The sequence below is a fragment of the Mustela nivalis genome, assembly GCF_964662115.1.
Source record: "Mustela nivalis genome assembly, chromosome: 9".
Taxonomy (NCBI): domain Eukaryota; kingdom Metazoa; phylum Chordata; class Mammalia; order Carnivora; family Mustelidae; genus Mustela; species Mustela nivalis.
In genome coordinates, this window is record NC_139028.1 from 112,915,666 (window position 1) to 112,938,641 (window position 22,976).

The window sequence follows — 22,976 nt, forward strand, 5'->3', positions numbered from 1 at the left end:
TGGGTGCCTGGCTGGCCCTCGGGGCACGAGGAGGAAGTGGGGACGCCCTGGGCCCTGTGCCTTTTGAGCCGTTGGCCCAGCCCCTGGCGATGGTTAATGATTACCCTGCTGTCTGTCCATACGGAGGGCAAGTGTGGTTCGAAGGGCATGGAAGCCTGGACTGTGCCCAGGCAGGGTGGGGTACTTCTAGGAAGCATCAGGCTGGGCCCCCATCCACCTCTTCTGGGGCATCAGACCCACTCCCCCTCATTTCGGCTTACCGGCCCAGTGACCATGGACAGAACTTCTGCGCTATTCATTTGGTGCCAACACAAAGGGGACAGCAAAGACCCAGAGGGGACTGGGGGGACCTTTGCTCACCCAAGAGGTCTGCAGATAGCAAGTGAGGGTTCTCTAAGTCTGTGCTTCTTAACCTGAGCCTCAGTTTCCCCACAGGCCCACCTGCTTCTGTGCAATGCTCGTGGGGAACCGTGGTGGGGTATGATTAGATTAGCTCCTTCTTGTTCGGAAGCAACAAGGTATGTGGGGAAGGCGGGGGGGCGGTTTACGATGGGCATTTTCCCTACACCATGTCAGTCTCTGTGCGAAACTGACCCTGCTGGTTGCTGGTTAGGGATTACCAGGAGGGACCCAAAACTCAGAGACCAAGGGCACAGCCTCAGAATACATGGTCAGGGTCTGAACCTTCTTGGGGTACCCCACAGCCTGACCCTTTGCTCCGGCTCAAGTGTCCTCCCAGCTGTCCCCTCACCCAGGCCCTAGGTAAGGCTGGATCCTGGGCTCTTGCAGGGCTGGAAGCAAGAAACATGGTCTGGGTGAGGCGAGCTCCAGGCCGCCTCTTTCCCGCAGGGCCCATGGCGAGGAGCACAGTGCAGGGACAGTCGGGGGAAGGACTGTGGGGGCGGACAGTCGCTGGGGCCAGTTTGAACCTGCTGGGGAGGTGTGGTGACCCCTGCTGGTAACAGGGGAGGTCCTGGGGCAAAGGTGGGGATCTGGGTATGGGCCAAGGTCAAGGCTAAGGCTGAGGCTGGGGCAGCACAGGCACACAGGACAAGGGGGCTGGCGGTGGGTGCAGTTTATTCCACGTCATGCAGACACGGACCCACACGCTCAAGGAGCTTAAAAATACATTGAACCACACAGTGTCTGTCCCCTACCTCCCCCCAGACACAGAAAGACACTTGGCTGAGAGGGGATGGGGTCTGAGGGTCCAAAGGCCTCCGTCCTGGGACAAGGTGGCAGTGTGGGCCCAGGTAGTGGTGGAGGCAGTGTCCTTTCTCCCCAGAATAAAAGTGCAGAGACGGGGCTGAGGCCCCAGGCAGGGAGGCCTCATTCTCACAGCGATTGGCAGGTGGGCCGGGCAGGGTCCTTCCAGAGCCTTCCCCTGAGGGCTTGCCCGGCTGTGGACCGAAAGAGCTCTGGGGAGGCGCAGGAGCCCTGGGGCTGGCTGGGCGGAGAGCGGCCGCGCCCGAGGTCCTAGGTGCCCAGTGCTCAGTCTTGGCCTTCGTCCGAACGCCACTTGAGAGCGTGGTCCTTGTGTGCGTCGGGAAGGATCTGGTTTCGCATGCCCCCAAGCAGACTGGACGTGGCCTCCGTGGCGAGAATGAGGGGCTTCACCACAGTGGGGGGCAGCTGGCGGATCACGCCCCCCACGGCGCCCGTCAGCCCCTTCTGCTCGTGCCCCCGGGAGGCCACATCACAGATGGTCTGAGCCGTGTCCAGGATGCCCTGTGGAAGTCGGAAGTCAGCCACTGGGGGGCGGGGGGTGAGGAGGCGGGTGTGGGGCTGGGAGGAGGGCAGGGTCGCATCACCTCTCGAACGGTGTCATAAGCCTTTGCCACACCCTCCCGGAGGTCAGCGGGCTGGTGGCCCTTTCGTAGCCTCCGCACTGAGCGCTTGTCCTGCAGGGAGCGGGGGATGGGCGCGGCTGGGGACAGGATGTCGTACACAGTCTCAGCTGTGGCCTGAGGGAACACAGAGGGCACCCGATGAGGAGCCAGCCCAGGCACACACCACCCCCAGCCCTGACATCCCCAGGCCAGCCCCAGAGGAGGGTGTCGAACCCCTGCCTGCCCCTTGGCCCTGCGTTACGTGCTGCTCCTGGGGGTCCTGCCGATGCTTCCAGCACCCAAGTCGGGGGGCTTCAGGTGGAGGGCATACCTCCTGAGGGGATCGTGCTCAAGTCCTCTGGACCCCCAGCCCTCCTTGGGTGGACCGCCACGCGTGGACCCTTGCCCCACCTGGGGGGCTCTCTGGGGCCTGCTTCTCCTTCCAGCGTCCTGGCTGGACATCTCGCTCCGGCGTACAGGGGGCTGCGCATGCAGATCCCAGAAAGCACCGAGCTCCCCATCATCTGCGCGCTCATCGGCCGTGACCGCTGCAGAGGCCTACCTCCCCTCGCCCTCCTACTGGGGTTCAGGGCACTAAACCACAGCTGCTTGCAGGACTCCCGCGCCTCCCCGGGGGTCTGTCTCTGGGCCTGGCAATGTGCGGGGCTTGAATGAGTGAGGGCCAGTCTGTGCCTCAGTTTTCCTGTCTATAAACAGAGCCATAGCCCCCCCTCCTCTCCAGGAGCTGGCCAGGAGCAGACTCGGGAGGCTACAGGGCGCCCACATTCTGAGGGCTTGCTGTGGGAGTCACCAGGCCTCCCCCGTGCAAGACTGTGTCTCAGAGAACGAGACTGCGCCCCCAGACCTGCCATCCTCAGTAGCGCTTTGGGGACGGATGGGGTACCGTGGGGCAGATCCGCTCGGCCGGCCCTACCCGGCCTGGAAGCACGAGCCCGCTCACCTGGATAGCCTGCACCAGCCGGTTGCTGAGTTCCAGGGCGGCCGAGGCTGTGGATGAGCCAAAGGAGGCAGCCCCCCGCTGCAGCCCCCGCATGAGGCGCCCATCCTTTCTGTACTGCTCGATGGGCAGCCAAAGCAGGTCCCGGAACCCTTGGACTGCAAGCACGGGGTCGTCAGACATGCCCGAGGCTGTGCAGCCCGCGCGGACCCTGGTTTAGGACCTCCTCCCTCTCCTCCCAGGGCAGCGTCTAGGCTGCCCCAGAGTCAGAGCCATTCCCAGGGCCCCCACAGCCGCCACTCACAGAGCTGGACCACCGAGTGCATGGGGCCCACCCCCCCCAGCAGGCCGGGCAGCTGGTTCTTCCGGATGTCCTGCAGCCACTCGTTGAGCGCGTAGCCCAGCACCTTGTCCACGCCCAGCAGTCTGGGCAGGGGAGAGGAGAGGAGGGTCTGGGGGCACAGCCCCACACGGAGGGCCAGGGCCTGAGGTACCCCCCCACTCTCCCCAGCAGCCGCCCAGCCCAGTGCAAAGGATGACTGTGCCCACTTTACAGAGCGGAAACTGAGACACCAGAGGAGTAATGACTCGGCCAAGGCCTCGTAACCTGTCAGGATGTGGCAGGGGGAGAGGGGGACCCTGAAGGGAGGCTGGGGGTGCTCACCCATGTCGGCAACAGAGCCGCTTCAGCTTCAGCTCGGAGCAGTTGAGCTGGGCCAGGCCGATGAGGAGGCCGGCGAACGTGCCCTGGGGAAGGAGAAGGGATTCGGGGGGACGCGGGTCAGTACAGGGCGCCACCCAGCCCATCGGAGGCCCTGGGGCCCGACTCAGCCGCCAGTACAGCCCGGATACAGGCTCCGGCCACACCCGGGCAGAGTGGGGACCCCGAGAGGGATGGCGCACACAGCCACTCCGCGGGACAGCCCCACTTACCACCTGGTCCATGGTGACGTGCTTGCCGTGGTAATCCAACCAGATGGGCACCTCGGACGTGAAGCGGAACTCCCTGGGGGTGGAGGGAGAGCGGGCTTGGTTCCCACCCCCGCCCCCCGCCGCCTGGGCGAGGACCCCCAGCACCCCCCACACTACCTGAAGTAGATGGGCTGCTGCTCGGCTGAGCAGCTGTGCCCACCGCCCGCCGCCTCCCGGGAGCCGGTCATCTCTGCGTCCTCAGGCAGGCCTTCCTGGACACTGCTGGGCTGGACTCGGGTCTCGGGGCGAGCTGGGGGGGGGGACACCGATGGGGGGTGGACCCAGGGCTGGTTGGGAGGGCGGAGGTGGGGGGGCCCGGGCCCTCCCCTCCCAGCTCAGCTTCTCACCCTCAGCGGACGTTTCTGCCGAGACCACGGGGTGGATGCCAGCCGCCAAGCTGGTGAAGAAGTCCTTGAGGAAGAACAGGGCGTCCTGCCGGGGAAGGTGCGAGTCAGGGGGGCCCAGCGGCCGTGGGGCTCACCGCAGGACCTGCCCCTGCCTGGCCTGCTCACCTGGTCCACGTTGAGCCGCAGCGGCATCAGCGAGACTCGGAGACAGCACTCGGGTCCACCCGGGTGGGTGGCGGGAGCCACATGTAGCGCTTTGATGGTGAGCTGGGGGACAGAGGGCAAGCTCTGGGTACCTGCCGGGCCCTGGGCCCCGGCCCCCACCCTGTGCTCAGCCGTGGCTGCATCTGCACACGTGGCGCCCTTGGCTGGGCCCGCCTGAGCCCCGGCATTCTCCCGGGCCCCCAAACCCCCAGGCTCGGCCCAGGGTGGCCAGCGGGGGTGGCCGGTACCATGTTGGAGTGGGCGCGACGGGGCATCCGCTCGCTCGTGTGCAGGTACAAGAACTTGTTGATCTGGGAGGAGGCCAGCCGGTCTCGGACCTCTAGCTCCTGCACAATGAACACCTGGCGGGACAGCGGCCGCTCCTCTGGCTCCTGGCTGGGGGCTGCAGGGCCCGAGGGGGGCTCCGCCGGGTACACCTCGTGCTGGAAGCTGACCTGCGAGGCCGATGGAGGCCTGAGTCAGGGAGGCAGCACCCCGCCTCCCCCAGCCCCGTGCCGGGCTGCCTCCCCATGGTCGTTCCGAGAGCATTTCAAACTCCGCTTGGCACACTGAGCTCTTGACCTGAAGTTTTCCCCTGAAGCCACTGGCTCCCAGTCCCTTCCTATCACCCAAGAGGCCCCCGTGTGCCTGTCACCAAGCGCCAGCACCGCCCTCTGCCTCTCCATCACCAGCCGCCGCCTGGCTCCTCCGCACATGTCTCCAGTCTCCTCGTACCTGTGTCGGCCTCCACCCCTGCCCCCTGGCCTGGCGGCTGCTGCCCCCTCAGCCCAGGACAGCCTCCCGCCTGGGCCCCTCGGCACCTTCCCCACTCACCCAGAGGGATCTTCATCCAGCACCCGCCCACCCACCTTGCGCCCTGTGAACACCCCCTTGGGGCCTGGAGGGGCCCAGCCTCTGCCTTGCTCGGACATGCCAGCCCCACTGGCCTCTCTCTTGCACCTCGAACAGCTCAAGGCCTCTCTCGTCTTTGGAACGTGGCCCTGGCCTTCCCTCTCCCCCACACCCCGTGCTGGCTCCCCAACCCTACTGGCTGCAGGGAGCCCCCGAGTTTTCCTGGCATGACAGCCCCGTGTGCTGGGGGAGAAGGTCTGCACCGGGTCGCCCTCAGGGAACGGGACCTCCACTCACAGCGCCTCAGGGCAGCCTGGCGGCCCCCCCAGCCTGTGGTTCCTCCCCATCCAAGTATCTCCAGAAACGGACCGCTGTCCCCGGATCTGCGGCTGCCCCTACCCTCCCTGCTTGGCCACCGTCTCCTGCTGACTGCATCTCATTCTGGTAAAATCCAAAACCGTCCTGTGGTCTGCAGGGCCATAGGCCGCCGGGCTCCTGGTCAGACCCACGGCCACCCTCCTGGCCCGGCTGCGGTCCCGCCGGCCACATGCCCCCACACACAGCGGAGATGCTCGCGGCCCGTGGCCCTCATGCTGACACCCTCAGCCCGCCCCCTCCCGCAGGTCTCCCTCCAGCCCGCGGGTCTCCGTGCCCACGACACCTTCTCAGGCTCCTCCCCCTGCTCCCTGCGCTCCACCCCGCCCTGGCTCGCCTTCCCCAAACATTTATCTCCTGCCACACCGTACAGACCCACAGACCCGTAGCTCCCTCCACTACCACACATTATGACAGGGAAGCGGGGCTTCTTTCTGCCGTGCTCACTGCTCCCTCCAAAGTCTAGAACAGCACCTGGGGAGTGGCATGGCTGTGCCCTGCAAACACTCGGGGACATGGTTCCTGACTGGGGACCTGGAGCTAAGTGGCCGTGGTGGAGGGCTGGCTGGGTGCCAGGGATGGCATGGCGGGCCTGTCCCCCATGCAGGTGGCTTTCTATACTGAGCCCCCAGCTCACCTTGCTGAGCTGGATCTCCATGAGGACATGGTGCTGCCTCCCACTGCCCCCCTGCGTACGCCAGGAGTTCTGGGGCCGGTTGGGACCGGAGCAGCGGGAAGGGGAGCCCCTAGGGCCCATGAAGCTGCCTCTTGCCCTGGAAGAGGGACAGGGAACAAGCTGACACGGAGGGACACCCTTCCTGTCAGAGCGGGCCCTTCAGCGCGGGGCAGGAAGCCCTTTTTGGCCTCAGACCCGGGAGTGGGTGTGGGGGACAAGGAAGGAGAAAGAACAGAGGCCACTGAGTCAAGGACACGGCTTAAGATTATCAGCTGCTGAAGGTCAGAGCTGACCTCCAGCCCAGGCCCCATCTCCTGGCCGGGTGGGCCCCATGGCCCTAGTGGCCGCCTGCACCCGTCCTTCTCACCTGTGGCCAGGGTGGGGGCCAAAGTCCCGGCCACCATAGAGGTGCCAGACGAGCGAGACCTCCCGGAGCACCACACGGCTGCTGGGCACGGGGAAGTGGGCAGGTGCCCGCAGCAGGTCCGTGCTGCCCAGGGGCCGGGAGAAGTACCCGTCCTGCACGATGATGGGGCCGGGATGCAGCTGTGTCACCACGGGCTCCCCATCTCGGGGCTGTAGAGAGGCGGGGGTGAGTCAACGTATGTGCACAGACACCTTCCCCAGTCCAGGCCACCCTCTCCCAGCTTCCCCCCCCATCCTCATATCTCCCCCCCCCTCACCCCGTTCTGGACAAAAGGTGACTCTCCTGGGTCACCATGCCCAGAAGCTGTGTCAAAGTGCCCTGTCCTGGGGGCCGGTGCGGGGGGTGGGGGGATCGGACCCAAGTGCCCCGTGCTCTTGCCAACCCTATCTGCCTGGGCCTGGGTCTCGCTTGCATGTGGCCTTCCCATTGGCTCCTGGGGACCAGCCGGTCCGCACCCCACCAGTCAGACGGTTCTCTCCCTCCTGCTAACCATCCAGCTCCTCTTCCTCCCTTCCCCTGATGTCCTGTCCTCGGCCCTGGATGTCATTCTCTCTCTCTTCCTCTGGAAATCCACTTGCTCCCTCAAGGCCAGTATTCACAGGGACTGTCAGGGACCCAGACCCGCCTCCCCGGTGGCAGAGACCACCTCCTACCCCTCTAGCAGCAGGAGCTCTAGAAGGCTGCAGAAGGAAGCCACCCTCTCCTACCACTTCCTGGCCCTGCCCAGCCCGCCCCCCGCACCCACCGGGATGCCGAGGCCGGGAGCATCAAGGATGCAGAACTCATCACTGTCCACAGTGTCTCCATCTCCGTCTTCCTTTTCATCTTCCTTGACCTCTGAGCGGGACCCCAAGCTGCTGGCAGGGGCCACGACAGGGGGCAAGTGGGGCTGGGCCCCGCTCCGTTCACCTGGGAAGAGGTAGACTGACACGGGCGAGGCCTGAGGGAGGGGGCCACCTGTGGAACGAGATGCCAGTTTTGGAGGGGATGGCTGATTTGGGTGCCTGATTGTCCTCTGGCCCCAGAGCACCCCCGCACCGCACCTGAAGGCTGGGTCAGCTCCCGTAAGCTGCGCTCAGTGTCCAAGAGGGCGTCAGCCAGGTCCCGCTGGTTGATGAGGGCTGTCTCCACTGGGGGGCAGGAGGGCAGGGAGGCAGGGCTCTCGGAGAGCTGGGCCAGGCCGGGGAGGGGTAGGATGAATGAGCGACAAAAGGAAGGGCGCCACCTCTTCCTTCTCCGATGCCAGGGAGCTGGGGGAGTTCCCGGAGCCGGCAGGGCCAGGCCTCACCTGTACCTTCTGGCCGGCGATCTCCGTGGGGCTGGGGGGCCGGGGCGGGGGGTGCAGGTCGCCCTCACTCATCACATACTGCAGCAGGTTGACCAGCAGGGCGCAGGAGTCCGCACAGCTGTGCACGCGCACCACGTTGTTGGAGCAACGCAGCTCGAACAGCGGCTGGCTCTGGGGAGGGGTGCGGGGTACGGGGGGCCATCAGGCGGGGCTTCATCCCCACCACGCACAGACAGGGCTCGGCCTGGTCTTCCCTCGGCTGGGCAGCCTGCCGCCCAGCACCTCTGCTGAAGGAAGGAGCAATTGGAGCCCAGAAAGTGAGGGGACTTCCCTCGGGGCCACGCAGAGAAACTGGAGTGCCCCCCCCCCCCCCCCGTGATCATGTTCCAGGGCCCGGGTCCTCAGTTGCTCCCCTTAGCCTGGCCACGTGCAGCCCGTTACCTCCATCTGACCAGGGAGGACACAGGCCCCACAGGGCCCGCTGACTCCTAATACACTGCTTCGGCCCTGGCCGCAGCTGCCCCCTGATGGGGGGGTTCACACGATGGGCCGCCCTGCTGGCAGGGGGACTGGCCCAGAGCCCAGCATGGAAGGGCAGTTAGTGACTGGAACCTGAGCCCAGACCCAGGGAGCAGAAGGGATGAGACGGTTCAAGAGGAAACGGTGACCGCCTGGAGGCTTCGCCCTCCCAGCCCCTGCAACCGCTCTGGCTCTGGGGGACTCTGGGCAACTCTCACCAGCTTGCCCTCGGTGCTCCCCTTCCAGGTTTTAATCACGAGCTCCAGAAGGTCAACATCCAAGACACAGACATAATCTGCAGCAGAAAGCGAGAGAAGTTCCAGTTGCTTCTTCACGCTGAGCCCCTGGCCCAGCACCCGAGCAGGAGAAGCGGGCGTTGATCTAAGCGCAGCCCTTGGGGGCGGGCGGGCGCGGGTGCTGAGACCCGGGCCAGCAGCTGGGTGAGGGTGTCCGGCTGCTCCGGGTGCGGGCGTTGATCTAAGCGCAGCCCTTGGGGGCGGGCGGGCGCGGGTGCTGAGACCCGGGCCAGCAGCTGGGTGAGGGTGTCCGGCTGCTCCGGGTGCGGCCTGGGGCTGTGAGCCCTCAGAGGGGAGGGGGCCCCGTCCAGGCCCTGCCCACCTCGCTGCAGGTCCGGGGTCTCCACCTCACACTTGTCGGACAGGTACAAGGCTGAGTCATCGAGGATGAACCTGGTGGGGAACAGGGCTGAGAAGGGCCCAGGAACCGCTGCAGAGTGCAGCTCCGTGGGAGCCACAGGGCGGGGGCCCCCAGAGACAGGCAGAGGGGCAGCCACAGGGGGTCCCAAACCCACAAGCAACTAGCACTGGGTCCCCTCTGGCCTCAGTGTTCATCTCTGTATACTGGGCCTGTCTCCAGGGCCGCAGGCCCCAAAATAACGCAAGCTCGCCTAGGTCAGAGGGCAGAGTGCACGCTCCCAGTTTCTCCCGCTTCTCTGCCTCATCTGGGCCTCAGGGCCTCTTTTCTGAGGCCTAAGGAAAATGTCCTGCTCCCTTACCGACTCTCCCACAGCATTCACTGTTCTTTCAAAGTCAGTCCTTATTTTAGTGGCAACATGACACGAGCTCCTTTAAGATGTTCTAAAACACAGGACTAAGAAATCATCTCTAATCATATTCTCTAATCCCGAATTCTGAGAAAAGCGCCCTATGCATTTTCTTTTATCTGCTCTGTGAAGCCCCAGAGTATACAAATAAACCTTCATAAATCTTAAAAAGCACCACCACCACACAGAGCTTTCTAGCTCGGGTTTTCAGTAAATGCTGCATTACGACGGCTCTCGTGTTCTTCAATGTCATTCTTCAACCTGACTTTAATGGTCAGGTAAGCCACATTTACTGACTCAAGTTGTCATTTGGGGGCATTTAGGTTATTTACAAGTTTTAAATGATACGACAAAGGCATTGCATTCCGCCCCTGTTATCTGTGTATCCTTAGAACAAGCACGTCTGTGAGATGATCAGGTTAGCACAAATGCTTTCAAGGCTCTGACAAGGAGAGCAACTGTCGTCCAGGAAGGTGGAATCAATTCTCATTCCTGAGCAAGGAATCGTCACCCAAATGTACAGAAAGGCTCAGGGACGGGCCTGAGGACACATAGCAGGTAGGCAGGACCCTGGGGGAGTAGCAGCTGCAGCCCAGTTTTGGGGGCGGTGTGTGTGAGCTGGGTGGAGGTGGTGCGTACCTGAGCAGGAAGGTCGAGGTGTCCATGATGATGTTGCTGGAGAGGGTGAAGGTCTCAGCGGTGACAAGGACACGCACGGGGAGGTAGAGGGGCCTGGAGGGGTGGGTCACACATGTGCTGGGGTGGGCTCCTTACCGAGAGCCTACCCCCGGCCCCTGGCTCTCGGCCCACCCAGCCTGGGTACCTGTAGTCCACGGCGCAGGAGAACAGGTGAGTGTGTAGGACAGTGATGACGGTTGGGGGCAGGTAGCCCAGCACGGGGTCATCAAGGACATCTAAGAACTCTAACAGCTTTGGGGGCCAGGACGGGAGGGGTGGTGAGGATCAGAAACCTCTTCCTTCCTCTAACCGCCTCTCCGCCACACCCCCCCGCCCCAGGATGGCTCCCCACGTGCTGCCCATCCCTCCTACCATACCCCTTGCCTTCGCTTGGAAGTCAGCTCTGGCCCAGCCCAGGCCCCTCACACTGGCCTCCACCTCTCCAAGCCCAGAGACCCACCTGACCACCCTACTTTTGCTCACCTGGGAATGCCAACTTTGTTCTGGAAGAGCCATGAAGTGGCGCAGGGTGGCCCTGTGCAGCCGCAACGTCACCAGGAACTCCTGGAGGTGGGACACAGTCAGCCCGGGGTACCCAGACCACCAGGCACCAGGAGGCAGTAGCCCCTGCCAAGCGGGTAGACCAGAAGCAGGCACTGTTGTACCTTGACATTCTTGTGGGGGTCCAGATGGATGCGCACAGCTGTGGACAGCATGTGAGGACCCCGGCCCTGGCCCCTGGGGCCCGAGGCTCCCCGTTCAGTCACCCCTTCCTCCGACGGGTAGATGGTTGGGGCCAGCTGGGCCGGAGGGGCAAAGCTGGGCAGATCCAGGCGACTGGGCAGCCGGGAGTCATCCACAGTCGCTGGGGAAGCAGCTGGTGAGCCCCTGCCACGCTGGCTCACCGGCAGCCCCCCCCCAAGGCCCTTGGCCCTCCGGCAAGTCCCCTCCCTTCACACCTCGGTGGTAGAGCTTTGCCTTCTCCGCTTCCAGGCAGAAGTAGCCGAGTCCTGGCTGGCCTCGGTACTGGGAGACGCTGAAGATGGTACCTTGCTCCACATCCAACACCAGCTCCCCATGTGATGTCTCCAGCCGCTGCCCAACCTCGTCCTGCACACAGAGCATGGGGCGTGGCCTCACCAGGGCCCTCCCCCAGGGGCGTGGCCTCCCATATTCTGCCTACATAGGACCAGCTCTGGCTCCACCCAGATTCGCTGACATCCCAGAGCAGCACCTGTTTTTTTGTTTTTGTTTTTTCCTTTTTAGAAAGAGAGTGGGAAGGGGCAGAGGGAGAGGGAGAGAGAATGTTTTTTTTTTTGGCGGGGTGGGGGGCATCCTAAGCAGACTCCACGCCCAGTGTGGAGCCCGATACGGGGCTCTTGAGATGATCAAGAATCAGACCCTAAGCAGTCTAAGCCACCCCAGCACCCCATCACTTGTGTCTTTTGCCAGAAGGAGAGTCATCCCTGCCCTACTTGCCATCTGGCGTGAGACATTGCCACCCCCTCCCCGGACCTCTGGTATGACACCTTCCATACAACAGGGGCCAATGGGGTGTGTTGGGATGGTTGGGGAGGCATGGGTGGGTTCTGCTCGCCAGACACACCACTCTCAGCCACACTGGGCTTTCATTTCCTAGATTCCCAAACTGGAGCTGCTCACACTGGTCTTCCTCTCCTGCCAACGGTGGGTGGGGGCACCAGAGTCTGCGGGGTTCACCTCCCTGGGGCTGCCCTCACCTTAGTCTCACAGAGGGCTGTGATCCGACCCTGCAGCACAGTCACCAGTGTCGAGAAGGTGCTCTGGGAGCGAGGACTTGGGGACTCAGGGGCAGGGGGCTGGGGAGCACCCGATGCCCCTACTGAGAAGAAGTGGGCATCCTCTTCATCGGAGTCTGAGTCTGGGGTGAGATCAAGGAGCCAAGTGGGAAGGAGACCTGGGAGGGCTGCCTGAGCCCTGCCCAGCTCTGGGTGGTGGGGAGCTCAGGACCCCAGTTGGGACGTCCCTCCTACCCAGCTTGAAGGCTGACTTGCACATCTTGAAGTTGTCGTGCCAGAAGCCCGAGGGGCCCGGGAAGCCAGCGGGGTGAGTGGCGGGGGCGGGGGCGGGAAGCAGGTCTGCAGGCTCCCACATGAGCAGGTCGTTGTTGATCCTGGGGCAGGTGGAGGGACAGTGGCGGTGAGGGTGGCCCAGCCCCGCCCCTCCCCACACTCCGCCCCCACCTGTGCCCGAGTTTGCACCTGTTGTACAGGCTCTCATAGACCTCCTTGCTGGGCAGGAAGATGTGGGCGCTGGGCAGGAGCACTTCTAGGCTGCAGCGTGACAGCGCCAGGGCCCGGCTCTGGAAGGTCCTCATCTCCTCGGGGTCTCCAGGAATCACCATCTAGACAGGCGAGCGGAGAGAGGCATCTGATAGACTGGGCTGGCTCGGGAACCAGACCCCGGGCTGCACCCTACTTCCTATCATTCATTCTTTCACTCTCATTCGTTCATAGGAGCCCCTCTCTGCTGGGACGGATGGCAGCCAGCTCGTGCGAACGCCGACCGTGTGCCAACCCTGCGATGAGGGAGGACCCCAAGGAAGTCAACTCCTTTCTCCTCGTGGTGATAAGCCTGTGACGCAGGTCACTGTATCCACTTTCAAGACGAGGAAACTCATCCGTGTGTAACTCTGAGATTACACCAGTTCCAAGAGGACGAGACCACTGAATGGAAGCGCCTAGATTCAAACCCAGACCACGGAGCCCAGAGACCAGGCCCTTTACTGTCTCTCACTCAAATCTCAGCACCCCCAGAGAAGAGGATGGTGAGGTCCACACATACATTGTCCACAGACGTGGTTCTGACCTTCCCGATCAATGACCTGTGCCGTCCGGGGCCTGCCCTCTCCAGTGTCCTCACGCCCAGGCCCCATGAGCCGGGGCCACCTGACTCCCCACTGGTCTAAGATGACGGAAGAGATGACATTCTTGCTGGTGCCAGGTCACATCCCCTGGTGCCTCAGGCGGTCCTGTCCTCCTGTCCCACAGCCACCAAGTGGCTACCCTGGGTTCGGCGCCTTACCTCCTCCGTCTCATACATGGTCCTCTTGGAGGAGAAGGGTGAGGGCTCCGGCTCCCGCAGCTCACACGGACTCTCGGCCGACCGCTCCAGCTCCTCTCCCTTCTCGGGGGCCGCTTCCCACTGGGCGCTGCTCAGCTGGGGGTGCAGCGTCACCGCTATCCTGCCAGGGCATGGGACTGTCACTGGCCTGCCAGGCCCCCGGAGCCCCAGATCCCAGCTCAGGAGCTAAGCGCTCCTCTCCCGCCTATGCCTTCCAGAGCCCCCCCATTTACTGGGGCAGGAAGTATTTGCGCCCGGGGCTCTTGGGATCCAGAGCTTTGGAGACCCGAAGGCAGGGGACAGGCGGCTTCTCTCCATCTTCGTAAGTGCCTGGAAGGTAAGGAGGAGCAGAGGTTGTCACAGCTGCCTCTCCCCATTCCTTCCCCCGTGGGAGGTGAGGTCGGGGGGCCTGGAACCTCCACCTCAGTGACTGTCCTTTATCATTTACAGGCCCGTGCTCTCTCTTACACCCACAATCTGTTGCAGACCAGCAACAAAGGGCCCGCTCTGCTCGCTCTCAGGCAAGCCTAGAAATAGGCAACGCTGGTACCTCACGGAGCTGGTAAGGCTTGGGCCAGAGTCTGTCCCGATGTTGCCTCAGTCCCTTCCACACCTCTCCCACGGGCCTGAGGCCCTGCCCTGGGGACTGTCCCCTGGGAGGCTCTCACCATGCAGGTCGGAGCAGGTCAGTTCCAGGCGGGTGGGGATCGGGGGACCAGGACCGCTGTTCAGCTCTGACCGGAACTGGGGCTCACTCAGCTCCAGCCGCAGCTGCTCGGCCCGCACGGCCCGGCCTGCCCAGGGGTCCCGCTCGGGCCGCAGGTCAGCGATGGGGAAGCGCAGCTGCAGCGTGGCCCGGGGTGCCGACAGCCGCACCACAGTCTGCTGCTCGGCAGCTGGTGGGGGTTCTGTCTGCGGGAGGATGGCGGGGGTGGGGGGGAATCAGAGCCACTGCTGGGGGCCCTGCCATTGTGGCTTCGAGCCAGAGGGTCCGCGCCAGCTCCCTGGCCCAGCCGGGTCTCTTACCAGGAGGCCAGCAGGTGGCTCGGAAGGGGGTACAGTGGCCAGGCGCAGCACGGCAGCCAGCCGGTCCAGGGACCCCAGCTCCACATCCGCCTGGAAGTCAGCCAAGTCCAGGGCCAGCTCGGAGTGGCAATGGCAGGTAGCGGGGCGCCGGGGTCGGCTCTGAGGGCGAGGATGCTCAGGTCAGCGAGGGCTGTAGGGCAGTTGAGGGCAGGATGGGAAGGCACGCCCTTGAGCAGAAATGAAACACAGAGCCCTCCCCGGTGGTGGGAAGGAAAGTTCGGGCAGAGGACCTGGAGAGCCTCAGCACGCTGCCTGAGAAGGATGACCATGTTTGTTTAATAAAAGCCGCCCCATATTTGGAGACCCGCCGGGGTTTGCCCAGATGAGCCAGGGAAGGGGCAACCGGGCACAGAGGATGCCTTGCACAGGGCCCAGCCCCCGAGGGCTCCCAGATGGGGAGGCGCGCTCCAGCTGAGCACGGGCACAGGCGGTGGAGGCGGGGAGCAGGGAGGTACTAACGGAGGCTGAGAGGCCGGAAACAGCCAGGGGGTGGGGGGGGTTACCCTGGACACCCTGCGGAGAGTCTGTGTATGACGCAGGTGGGCACAGGGCCGAGCTGAGGCCTGGGAACCGTGGCTGCTGGGGAAGCTGAGGACCTGGCACGGGACACAGGAGGCCAAAGTCAGGCTGAGCTTCCACATCCGCTGGAAGCCGCAGGCTCCGCCGTGCACACCGGCTCTTGGTCCTCACCTCTGTGTACTCGGGCTCCGACGTGTCCCTGGGCCACAAGCACTCCAGCACCTCAAGCTGCCCGAAGTGCACTTGTGTGCTGGTAGTCCGCCGGCCCCTGCCCGTCCGCAGCTCCCAGGACAGCTGCACAGCTGTCCCCGTTAGCCTGTGACGAAGCAGCAGGGTATCAGAGGTTGGGCTTATGGGGGTGGAGGGAGTCTCTCTTTGGGGTCCCTGCCTCGGGCTTGTACCGGACATGGCTACAGGGACAGGCCCTCTGGAAGCGCGGCCGTAGATGGTGGAAGTCACGGGAGCCGAAGGGCCCATCTTTGGTGGCATCAAACTCCGAAAAAAAGTGGGTGGTGAGGTCAGGTGGTCCGGAAGATGGGGCAGACGTCTGCAGCAAGGTCAGGGTCATACCCCCCAAGGTCATCTTCACTAGCGAGTCCGGGCGCAGGGTGTCCGGGAGGGGTGTGGGGGCCATCTTGCCTGAGAGGACAGAGGTGTCACCAGGGCCTTCCCAGGGCTCATGGGTACCCCAGGTAGAGGGTTGCTCAGACACCGGGCTGGGGGCTGGGAGAAGCCCCAGCCCTGAAGGACTGTGACTCTGGCATGGGGCTTGGCGGGGCGGGGCTAACCCAGAGTCTCCTTAGCCAGATACCGACCTAGGCTCAGTCCAACCCTCTCAAGGAGCTGGAGGAACAGGGGCATAAAGCACTCAGACTCGTACCTGTGAGATGCAATCCCTCAATAAACACTGGCCAAACCTCATAGCCTGGCAAGGCCAGATCTTACTAGAACCTTTTTACGGAAAGGGAAACTGAGTCTCCAAGAATTTAAGTGCCTGGCCCCAGATCACTGACTTTGAAACCTGGCCTCTATCCACTGTGGTACCAGCCTCCCCCCTGAGCATCCCCAGGGAACCAAGTCACCCACGGTGGGCCGTAGCATCGGTGGGGGGCCTCCTGTGGGCACATGACATCACTCGGGCACTGAGGCCTCCTCCAGCTCCTCTCGCCCCGGGAGCACTCACCAGTTGGGTGGGCATGGGCAGAGAGCCGGCGGGAGGCCACGTCGCTGTGCATGGAGGACCCCAGGTCTACATCCGAGAGGGAGAGCTCAGAGAGTGCTGAAGCCACACTGCTCGTGAGGCCCGCCATGGAGAAGAAGAGGTCTGCGGGCGAGGGCAGGGGAGGTCAGGGAAGGCCACACTTGGCCCCCGTGAGTCCCGCACCCGGGCCCACTGCCCCTACAACCGCCAGGTCTGGCCCCACGCCCACCAGTACTGTCCAGGTTGACAAGAGGGTTGCTGAGGGGTTCTGGGCTGAGGGGCTCGGCCACAGCCCCTGCCTGCAGCTGCTGGTTCAGGTCCTGCTCGATCAACCACAGGTCTTCGGCACCTAGCGGGCGGCTCTTGTTCAGCTTGTCAACCAGGCCCCCGGGGTCTACGGAGGAGGACATATCCTTGTGTGGGTCCAGCCCAGCCGGCCCCTCCCCAGCCATCCCAACATCTGCAGCACCCGGAGGCCTCACCTGCGAGGCTCATGGCACTGAGCAGTTCTTGAAGCTGCTGGAGCTGCTGAGGGGTCAGGAGCAGGTGCAAGGAGCCCAGCTGTCCAGCCACCTCCAGCTGGGGACAGAAGGGGCCAGAGGGGCCCACCATGGAGCCTACACCTGCCGCCTCGGCCCTCTGAGAGCCGCCACCCACCTGCCCTCACCCAGAGGAGGGAGAATGCCAGTTGCCAGGCTGCGCGCCCTCACCAAGCAGCTTTGTGACCCTGGCCACAACTTGACCACTGAGCCTATTTCCCTACTGCCAAGAAGGCAGTAACTTTCCCCCATCAAAGAGCCTGCTTTGTACGGGGTGCGGGGGAAGATCGGCACTGCCGAGGAGTATCCTGAGATGGGGCCCGCTCCCTCCTCCACGGGAGCTGGGGACCCACCTTGGGGCCTGGGAAGGCCTCATTCTGCTTCAATTTCACTGTCAATTCCATATACCCTGAGCAGCTGCCGATCTGCAAGGGGGGTTTCGGGGGATCTTCCTGGAGGCAAAAGGGTATAGGAGGGAAGGGAATGAGAAGATGAGGTCAGACATGCTCAGGAGGGATGGGGCCCAGTGGGGCAGGCGGACAGGAGAAAAGGTGGGGAGGAGAGAAGAAAGGCAGGGATCCGAGTGAGCCCACCTGCGCGGGGAGCTCCTCGAAGTGCAGGCGGACTCCTGCCAGCTGCAGCAGCTTGTGCAGGAAGGCGGGAGGCTGGTGCACGTCCACTGGCGGTGCCTGGCTTGGGTCCCGCACTGCCTCATCACAGTACTCCAGTCTGGCGAGTGTAGGATCAGCCCTCGCCCCAGCCACCGCAGGCTGGAGCCCCTCTCCCCACGCAGTATTCTGTTCTAGGGGTCTGCGGCCAGAGAGGCTGGCCGACAGAGCTGGCCCGTCACAGCCAGACCATACTGGACCTCCAGGGCCAGCCCTGGCTCTTCAGACCCTCCATGTGTAACCTGATCCTTGGGAGCCCCAGCCACCCAGGACCGCCAGTACCCCTTGGCCCCTGGACACCACTCTGGGCTTGTAATATGGTTTCCCTACCACCATGGCCACCACCCAGTCCCACGCAAGCTTTGCCGTGCTGCTTCCCAGGAGCCCAAGCTGGGGAGAGGGGCAGGGGCAGGGCCCATACTGTTCAGCAGCCCCTCACTGCCTCCTGTCTGCACCCCAGCCCACCCCTCGGGGCACGCCCCTACCTCTGTACGTGGACTTCTACTGCCACGCCGTGCTCCCCATCACCCGGCGAGTGCTCAACCCTCACCACAGTGTCCAGGAAGGTCACCTTGATCCTGCGCAGCACTGAGGGATGGGAAGCGGTCTCAGGCCAGTTGGGACAGCAAGAGGTAGGCAGAGTTTCCCAGCTGGGGCGGCCATGTGGCCATCCTGCTGTCTGGGGCCCCCGTCTTGTGGGCTACGGAGGGGTAGACAGCAGGATACCCACGAGAGGCCTACTTACCAGTCTCAATGGTCTGGGCAAACATTTCCAGGCCCTCCAGGGGCTGTGGTGGCTCAGAGGGCTCGGGGAGCCCATCCCGGAGGCACTCCTGAGCCAGCTGCAGGCTCGTGGTCATGCATGAGGCCCAGCTCTGCGAGTCGGCAGCCCCTGGCCCTGCGAGGAGGAAGAGGGTATCAGAAAAGGCAGGCCTACTCCTACCACCAGGCTCCCCACGCCCGCACCCCAGCCTTGCCCTGCCCTCACCGGGGCCCTGGCGAGGCTGCAGGGTGAGCTGGAGGCCTGACACGTGCACAGTGCAGTGGTCGGTGAGCAGCGCAGCCCAGGGCACGGCCACCTCGATAGAGCCCACGAAGCCTTCCACCAGCTCCAAGGGTGACTCGATGGACTCCAGCACTTCGTTCACGGACTAAGAACGGGGAAGAGACAGAGCCGGCTCAGGGAAACCCCAAATGGGGCTGTCTCCTTGGCTGCCACACTCCTTGTTGGTCTGCCCTAACCCTGGAGAGCTCCCTGGTTCTCCCGGCCCACCGTGGGCTACTACAGAGTTCTGCCACTGCTTTAGCTGGTTCCTACTCTTGGTCCATCCAAATGTGCTTCAGCCTTTAAGCCAGAGGAGGAGGCAGCTGAAGCATGAAGAGGAGGAAGCCAGGCAGAGAGGATGGAAGGTAGCATGCTCCAGGCATAGGAGCGGCATGTGGAAAGGCCCAGGGGGAGTGCAGCAACTATGTTCTCTCTGGGCAAGGAGTTCAAGGAGTTCAAGGGGAGGCTGGCAGAGGACTGAACGGAGCCAGAGGTGACCCCCGCCCCCCAACTCCGAACACTTGGTACAGCTGTACCTCTTTGAGATACAAGGCTGAGAGCCCCTGGTTACCAATGGGGAAAGAGCACCACCGCCATCAGGGAGCTCCGTGAAGGCAGGAAGCCACCTGCCTGCTCCGTGTGATCCCAGGTGCCGTATGGTACCACCCAGAGAAGTTGGATCCAAGAATCAACAAACACATGGCAGAACTAGAAGGCTTATAGAGGTCAAGCTGAAACTCCTTACCCAGAGATCCACAGATGGGAACTGAGGCCTAGAGAGAAGGAACTAGTTTAATTACTCAGTGTACTGTGAGGACTGCAACTAGGAAGACAGGCCTCTCTCCTCACCCCATCCCAGGCTCCCCATGCACTCGGCTTCTTCTGGGGTCTTCCTGGCGGGGGTTGCAGGCTGAGCCAGTGGGAGGAGGGGCTGGCTATGAAAGGACCTGCTTTCCACCAGCGGGGGGGGGGGGGGGGGGGGGGGAACTCCTCCCTGGAGGCCAGCCCAGAAAGCAGCCTAGCTGGGAGTCATTTCAATCCCCACCAAGAGGGCAGGGCAGGGCAGGGCAGGGTGGGAGTGTTTTCTGGAACTGGAACTACAAAGAGGCAGCCTAGAGGTCTTCGCCATTTCTTTCAGGCCAGCCTAAAAGTCAGAGGTCAGAGAAGGCCTTCACTAGGATTCGCAGACAAGAGGTTATCAGGAGGTGTCCCCAATTCTGGGCTTGGCGGTCTCCCTCTGCCCCTACATTTGCTCAGCAAGTCCTGGCCTACCCCTAAAGCTCACTGCATTTAGGCCGAGAACCCTGTCTGCCCAGACAGAAATTTCGCTGAGAAGCCCGGACCCCATGCCCACCCCTGCTGTTCTGGAGTTGGGGGGCAGGGTTGACCCAGTGCCAGCCTTGGCCTGACACCTCTAACTGGTGGCTCCATTGCAACTTCCCAGTTTGGATGAGTTGTGAGTCACTGCCCCTCACCGCCCCCAGCCTCCGGCTTCTGACCCAGACCTCCTGTCTCCCTGCCTCCTCAGCATCTCCCTAGGCCTCCTCCCCACCTGAAGAGGAACCTCTCCACCCTTCCTCAGGGGCTTGCCGGCAGGTAGGGAGGCTGATTCCCAAGCCCCTCCCCAAACCCCACTGGGTCCATCCCACTCTCCCCAAAGCAGGAAGTAGGCAGCCGCAGCAGTCACACGAGGTGTTGATCAACACGGGTGCTGACGCGCTTGTTGACATCCACATCCTGAGGCGGACGCCACCCACTTGGCCCAGGATCGGAGGGTCAGGAGGTCAGAGCACCTTTCCTACAGGTGCTCCCAGCAGGACTCTAGACCCCCACCAGCCTTGCCTGACCAACTAGCTGCACGGCCCCAACTCTGTCCCCGCCCTGGTCCCGTCCTGTCAGAGCCCCCTAGTTCCTTCGCCTTTCTCAGCCCCCAAGGACCACAGCTCTCAACTCGGGCCCCAAACTCGATGTGCTTATTCTGGCATTCCACAGACAAGTGACACCCCCCTCCTCAACCTCACTTTCTCCTACGGTGAAGTGGAGGCAGGAACCCCCTTCCCACCCAGCTTCTGGCTCTGAAGCCGATCAGTCGCCTGGAAAGGGCCTGACTCCCACGGCCTCTCCACACCCTCTGCCCGGTCCCCCAGCCTGACCCTTTAGCCAGGATCCTCAGGTCTCTGCGCACCGCCCCGGCTTCCCGATCTCGGGCCTCGTTCCTCACCCATATCTCCAGGTGGATATCCCGCAAGGCAACGCTGCCCTTGTACAAGTCGAGGCTGAGCTGATCCAGGCTGAGGTGCTCCTGGAAGAAGTGACCCAAGTAGTGGTGCAGCAAGTAGCGGCATACCCGCTCTTTCACACAGTTCGACCATGGCCACAGCCATCGTGACATCTCGGAGACCGCCGGGCCCAGGCCGCCTCTGCTCGCCGACCGCCGGCGATCCTTGTCCGGCTTCGCAGTTCACTAGAGCCCCCGGCTGTCCCCGCCGCTTCTCTCAGCGCCAGGCCGCGCCCCCGGACCCTCAGCCACGCCCCCCACGCTCACTGCCATTCGTCGTTGTAAAGGGCGAGGCCTACTGATTGGCCGTGGAGGGCGGAGTCTTCGAGCACGAAAAAGGGACTGGGCTCTCTGCATGATATAGTGCTCCCAAGCTTGATTTACGCCTGCGTAAAAATTCTGTGTGGGAGGACCTTTAGCCTCCCTTCTACGGGCTCTGGGAAGGCTGGGGCTCGAGGTGTCAGCCCCGCAGAGGAGTGCGCATGTGCCGACTCTTCCACCTCCTTGAGGTAGTTGGGGAGTATTTAAAGGGACAGTGTCTCATCAAACTTACCAGCAAGCTTCCCGGGGGAATGAGTCTGTGTGAAAACTCCTCCAGCACGCGTCCTAGAAACAATTAAGTGAGTAAGCGTTTGCATTTTACAAAACGCTTTCCAACTTTTATTTCATTCAAACCTTACCATCCTCTAAGGTGGCGGTTTTACTGATAAGAAAACCATCTTAGAGATAAGAAAGCAAGTTTACAAAGGTTGCTGTTAAGTTCATCGCCCAGGAAATCTTTTTTCACCAGTCCTCACCTGGAATGCAGATCAGGAAATTGACCCAGCCTCCCTTCTCTCTGCATTTGGTCAGGCCTCCAGCTCCTCTGAAAAAAACAATAGTTTTTCTTATCTCTAACCTAAAATTAATAACGAATGGATTCTAAACCCCTTGGGCAGGGTTCTATTGGTTTTGTACAATTTTTATTTATTTAAATTTTTTTTACATTTTTAAGTAGTTAAAAAAAAATAGGATTTCATAACACTTGAAAATATCCTGAAATTCACACGTGAGTATCCATAAAGTTTCAGTGGATCGCAGCTACACACACTCGATTAAGTACTGTCTGGGTCCCGCAGCAGAGCTGAGCACTTGGTGCAAGGTGTGGGGGGGGGGGGGCGGTTGCAAAGCCTCAAATAATTATTTTCTGGCCATTTACAGAAAGTTTGCCAACTCTTGCTCAACAGGGTTGGTCACCCAAGCCCTCTTACATCATGGTTGACTTAAAGGATACCCACAGGTAATTATAATCCTATTTTAGCCTTGCTAGGGAGGTGGACTCTACTGCAGTCTAGTGCTTGAAGTCAGCCTGAAGCAAGGGCAACTGCCCTGGCCTGAGGGCAGGACCTGGTTTCCAGTCCTGTGTGGCCTCAGGCAAGTTACTGTTCCTCCAGTCGCCTGTTTTATCCCCTTGTCACCAGAGGTTCGATTAGTAGGTGGTATAGCTCATTTTCTTGGAAGGGACTAAGGAATAACCTCAAAGAGAATTCAGGGAAGCACTGGGAAGGTTCCATTCAAGGAGGCAGGCTAACAGGAAAATACTTGTGGAATGAATCAAAAGATCACCTTTCCCCGTGACAGGCCAGGGGCAGTGTTGTATTCATAGCACATATATTCAGTTCGTAATAATTAAAGTGATAGACACCATGAATGGAGCCTGTGTGATGTCCTGGGCCACGGCCTTGTCACTTTCTAGACATTACTTCATTTGCTCTTCAGCACACCCTTGGAGAGAGGTACTATTAAAATCCCCATTTTACAGGAGCGGAAACTGAGGCCATGCATCTAAGAGCCTATGGAGCCAAGTGAATGAACAAACATCACTTCTCCCAAAGGCAGTGGGGATGGAAGGGTATATTCTGGAGTCTAGGGAAAGTTGTCCTGATGTCCAGACTAAGAGAGGCGGTCATTCCCCTGCTGTGAGAATGGGGTACATCATGTTCAAGGCTTGGGAACACAGAGCCCCCAGTACCCAGGCCCCTGATCTGGGGTGGCTGCTTCATGGGCCAGCTTCCCTCCAGTGAGGCTGTACCCACATCTGTGACATAGCGCAGTGTCTGCACACAGCAGAGAGATAAACAGGACTCAGAGGGGCACAAAAGTCTTTCCTGCTGCCTCCCCCAGCGTACTATGAGATCCACAGAAGACCAGCTCCAAAGACATAGTAGTTCCAGAATCTGGCCAGGGCATTGGAGTAGGAGCTGAAAGGGAGAATAAGAAATACAGAGTAAAGAGAATGCTATGTTCTCAGGAGGGAAGGCGGTGTGGGGATCCCCCAGGGGTATTTCTGGGGTGAAGACCCAGGCCATGG

General features: G+C 62.1%; 1 protein-coding gene across 3 annotated transcripts; it reads right to left on the reverse strand.

Annotated features, from left to right (window-relative positions):
- Positions 1-1,060: 1,060 nt before the first annotated feature.
- ATG2A (autophagy related 2A) lies at positions 1,061-20,953 on the reverse strand. Of its 3 annotated transcripts, none has more exons than XM_082748316.1 (41): positions 20,570-20,953; positions 18,292-18,454; positions 18,049-18,201; positions 17,789-17,891; positions 17,229-17,364; positions 16,989-17,087; positions 16,579-16,675; positions 16,326-16,490; positions 16,079-16,219; positions 15,297-15,534; positions 15,067-15,211; positions 14,880-14,972; positions 14,317-14,475; positions 13,959-14,202; positions 13,524-13,620; positions 13,252-13,411; positions 12,429-12,571; positions 12,201-12,340; positions 11,928-12,088; positions 11,148-11,298; positions 10,854-11,053; positions 10,672-10,752; positions 10,334-10,440; positions 10,150-10,242; positions 9,066-9,136; positions 8,666-8,742; positions 7,929-8,099; positions 7,684-7,810; positions 7,386-7,597; positions 6,581-6,789; positions 6,175-6,310; positions 4,559-4,765; positions 4,272-4,373; positions 4,107-4,191; positions 3,877-4,009; positions 3,721-3,793; positions 3,452-3,534; positions 3,092-3,213; positions 2,791-2,945; positions 1,812-1,964; positions 1,061-1,728 (listed from the first exon to the last, which is right to left on the reverse strand). In XM_082748316.1, exons 1-41 carry the CDS (start codon positions 20,738-20,740, stop codon positions 1,492-1,494), a joined length of 5,793 nt encoding a protein of 1,930 aa, XP_082604442.1. In that variant the 5' UTR covers positions 20,741-20,953; the 3' UTR covers positions 1,061-1,491. The 3 variants fall into 3 exon arrangements, with proteins under 3 accessions (XP_082604442.1, XP_082604443.1, XP_082604444.1); XM_082748317.1 differs by having other exon boundaries at positions 7,935-8,099; positions 20,570-20,866; XM_082748318.1 differs by lacking the exon at positions 18,292-18,454 and having other exon boundaries at positions 20,570-20,664.
- Between the last annotated feature and the right edge of the window lie 2,023 nt (positions 20,954-22,976).

Coding starts and splice junctions, on each gene's coding strand:
- ATG2A (XM_082748316.1), bottom strand. CDS start 20,740: ATGTCACGATGGCTGTGGCCATGGTCGAACTGTGTGAAAGAGCGGGTA. Junction 14,476..14,879: donor CTCTCCGCAGGGTGTCCAGG/GTAACCCCCCCC, acceptor CCTCGCCCTCAG/AGCCGACCCCGGCGCCCCGC. Junction 14,203..14,316: donor AGCCACCTGCTGGCCTCCTG/GTAAGAGACCCG, acceptor ATCCTCCCGCAG/ACAGAACCCCCACCAGCTGC.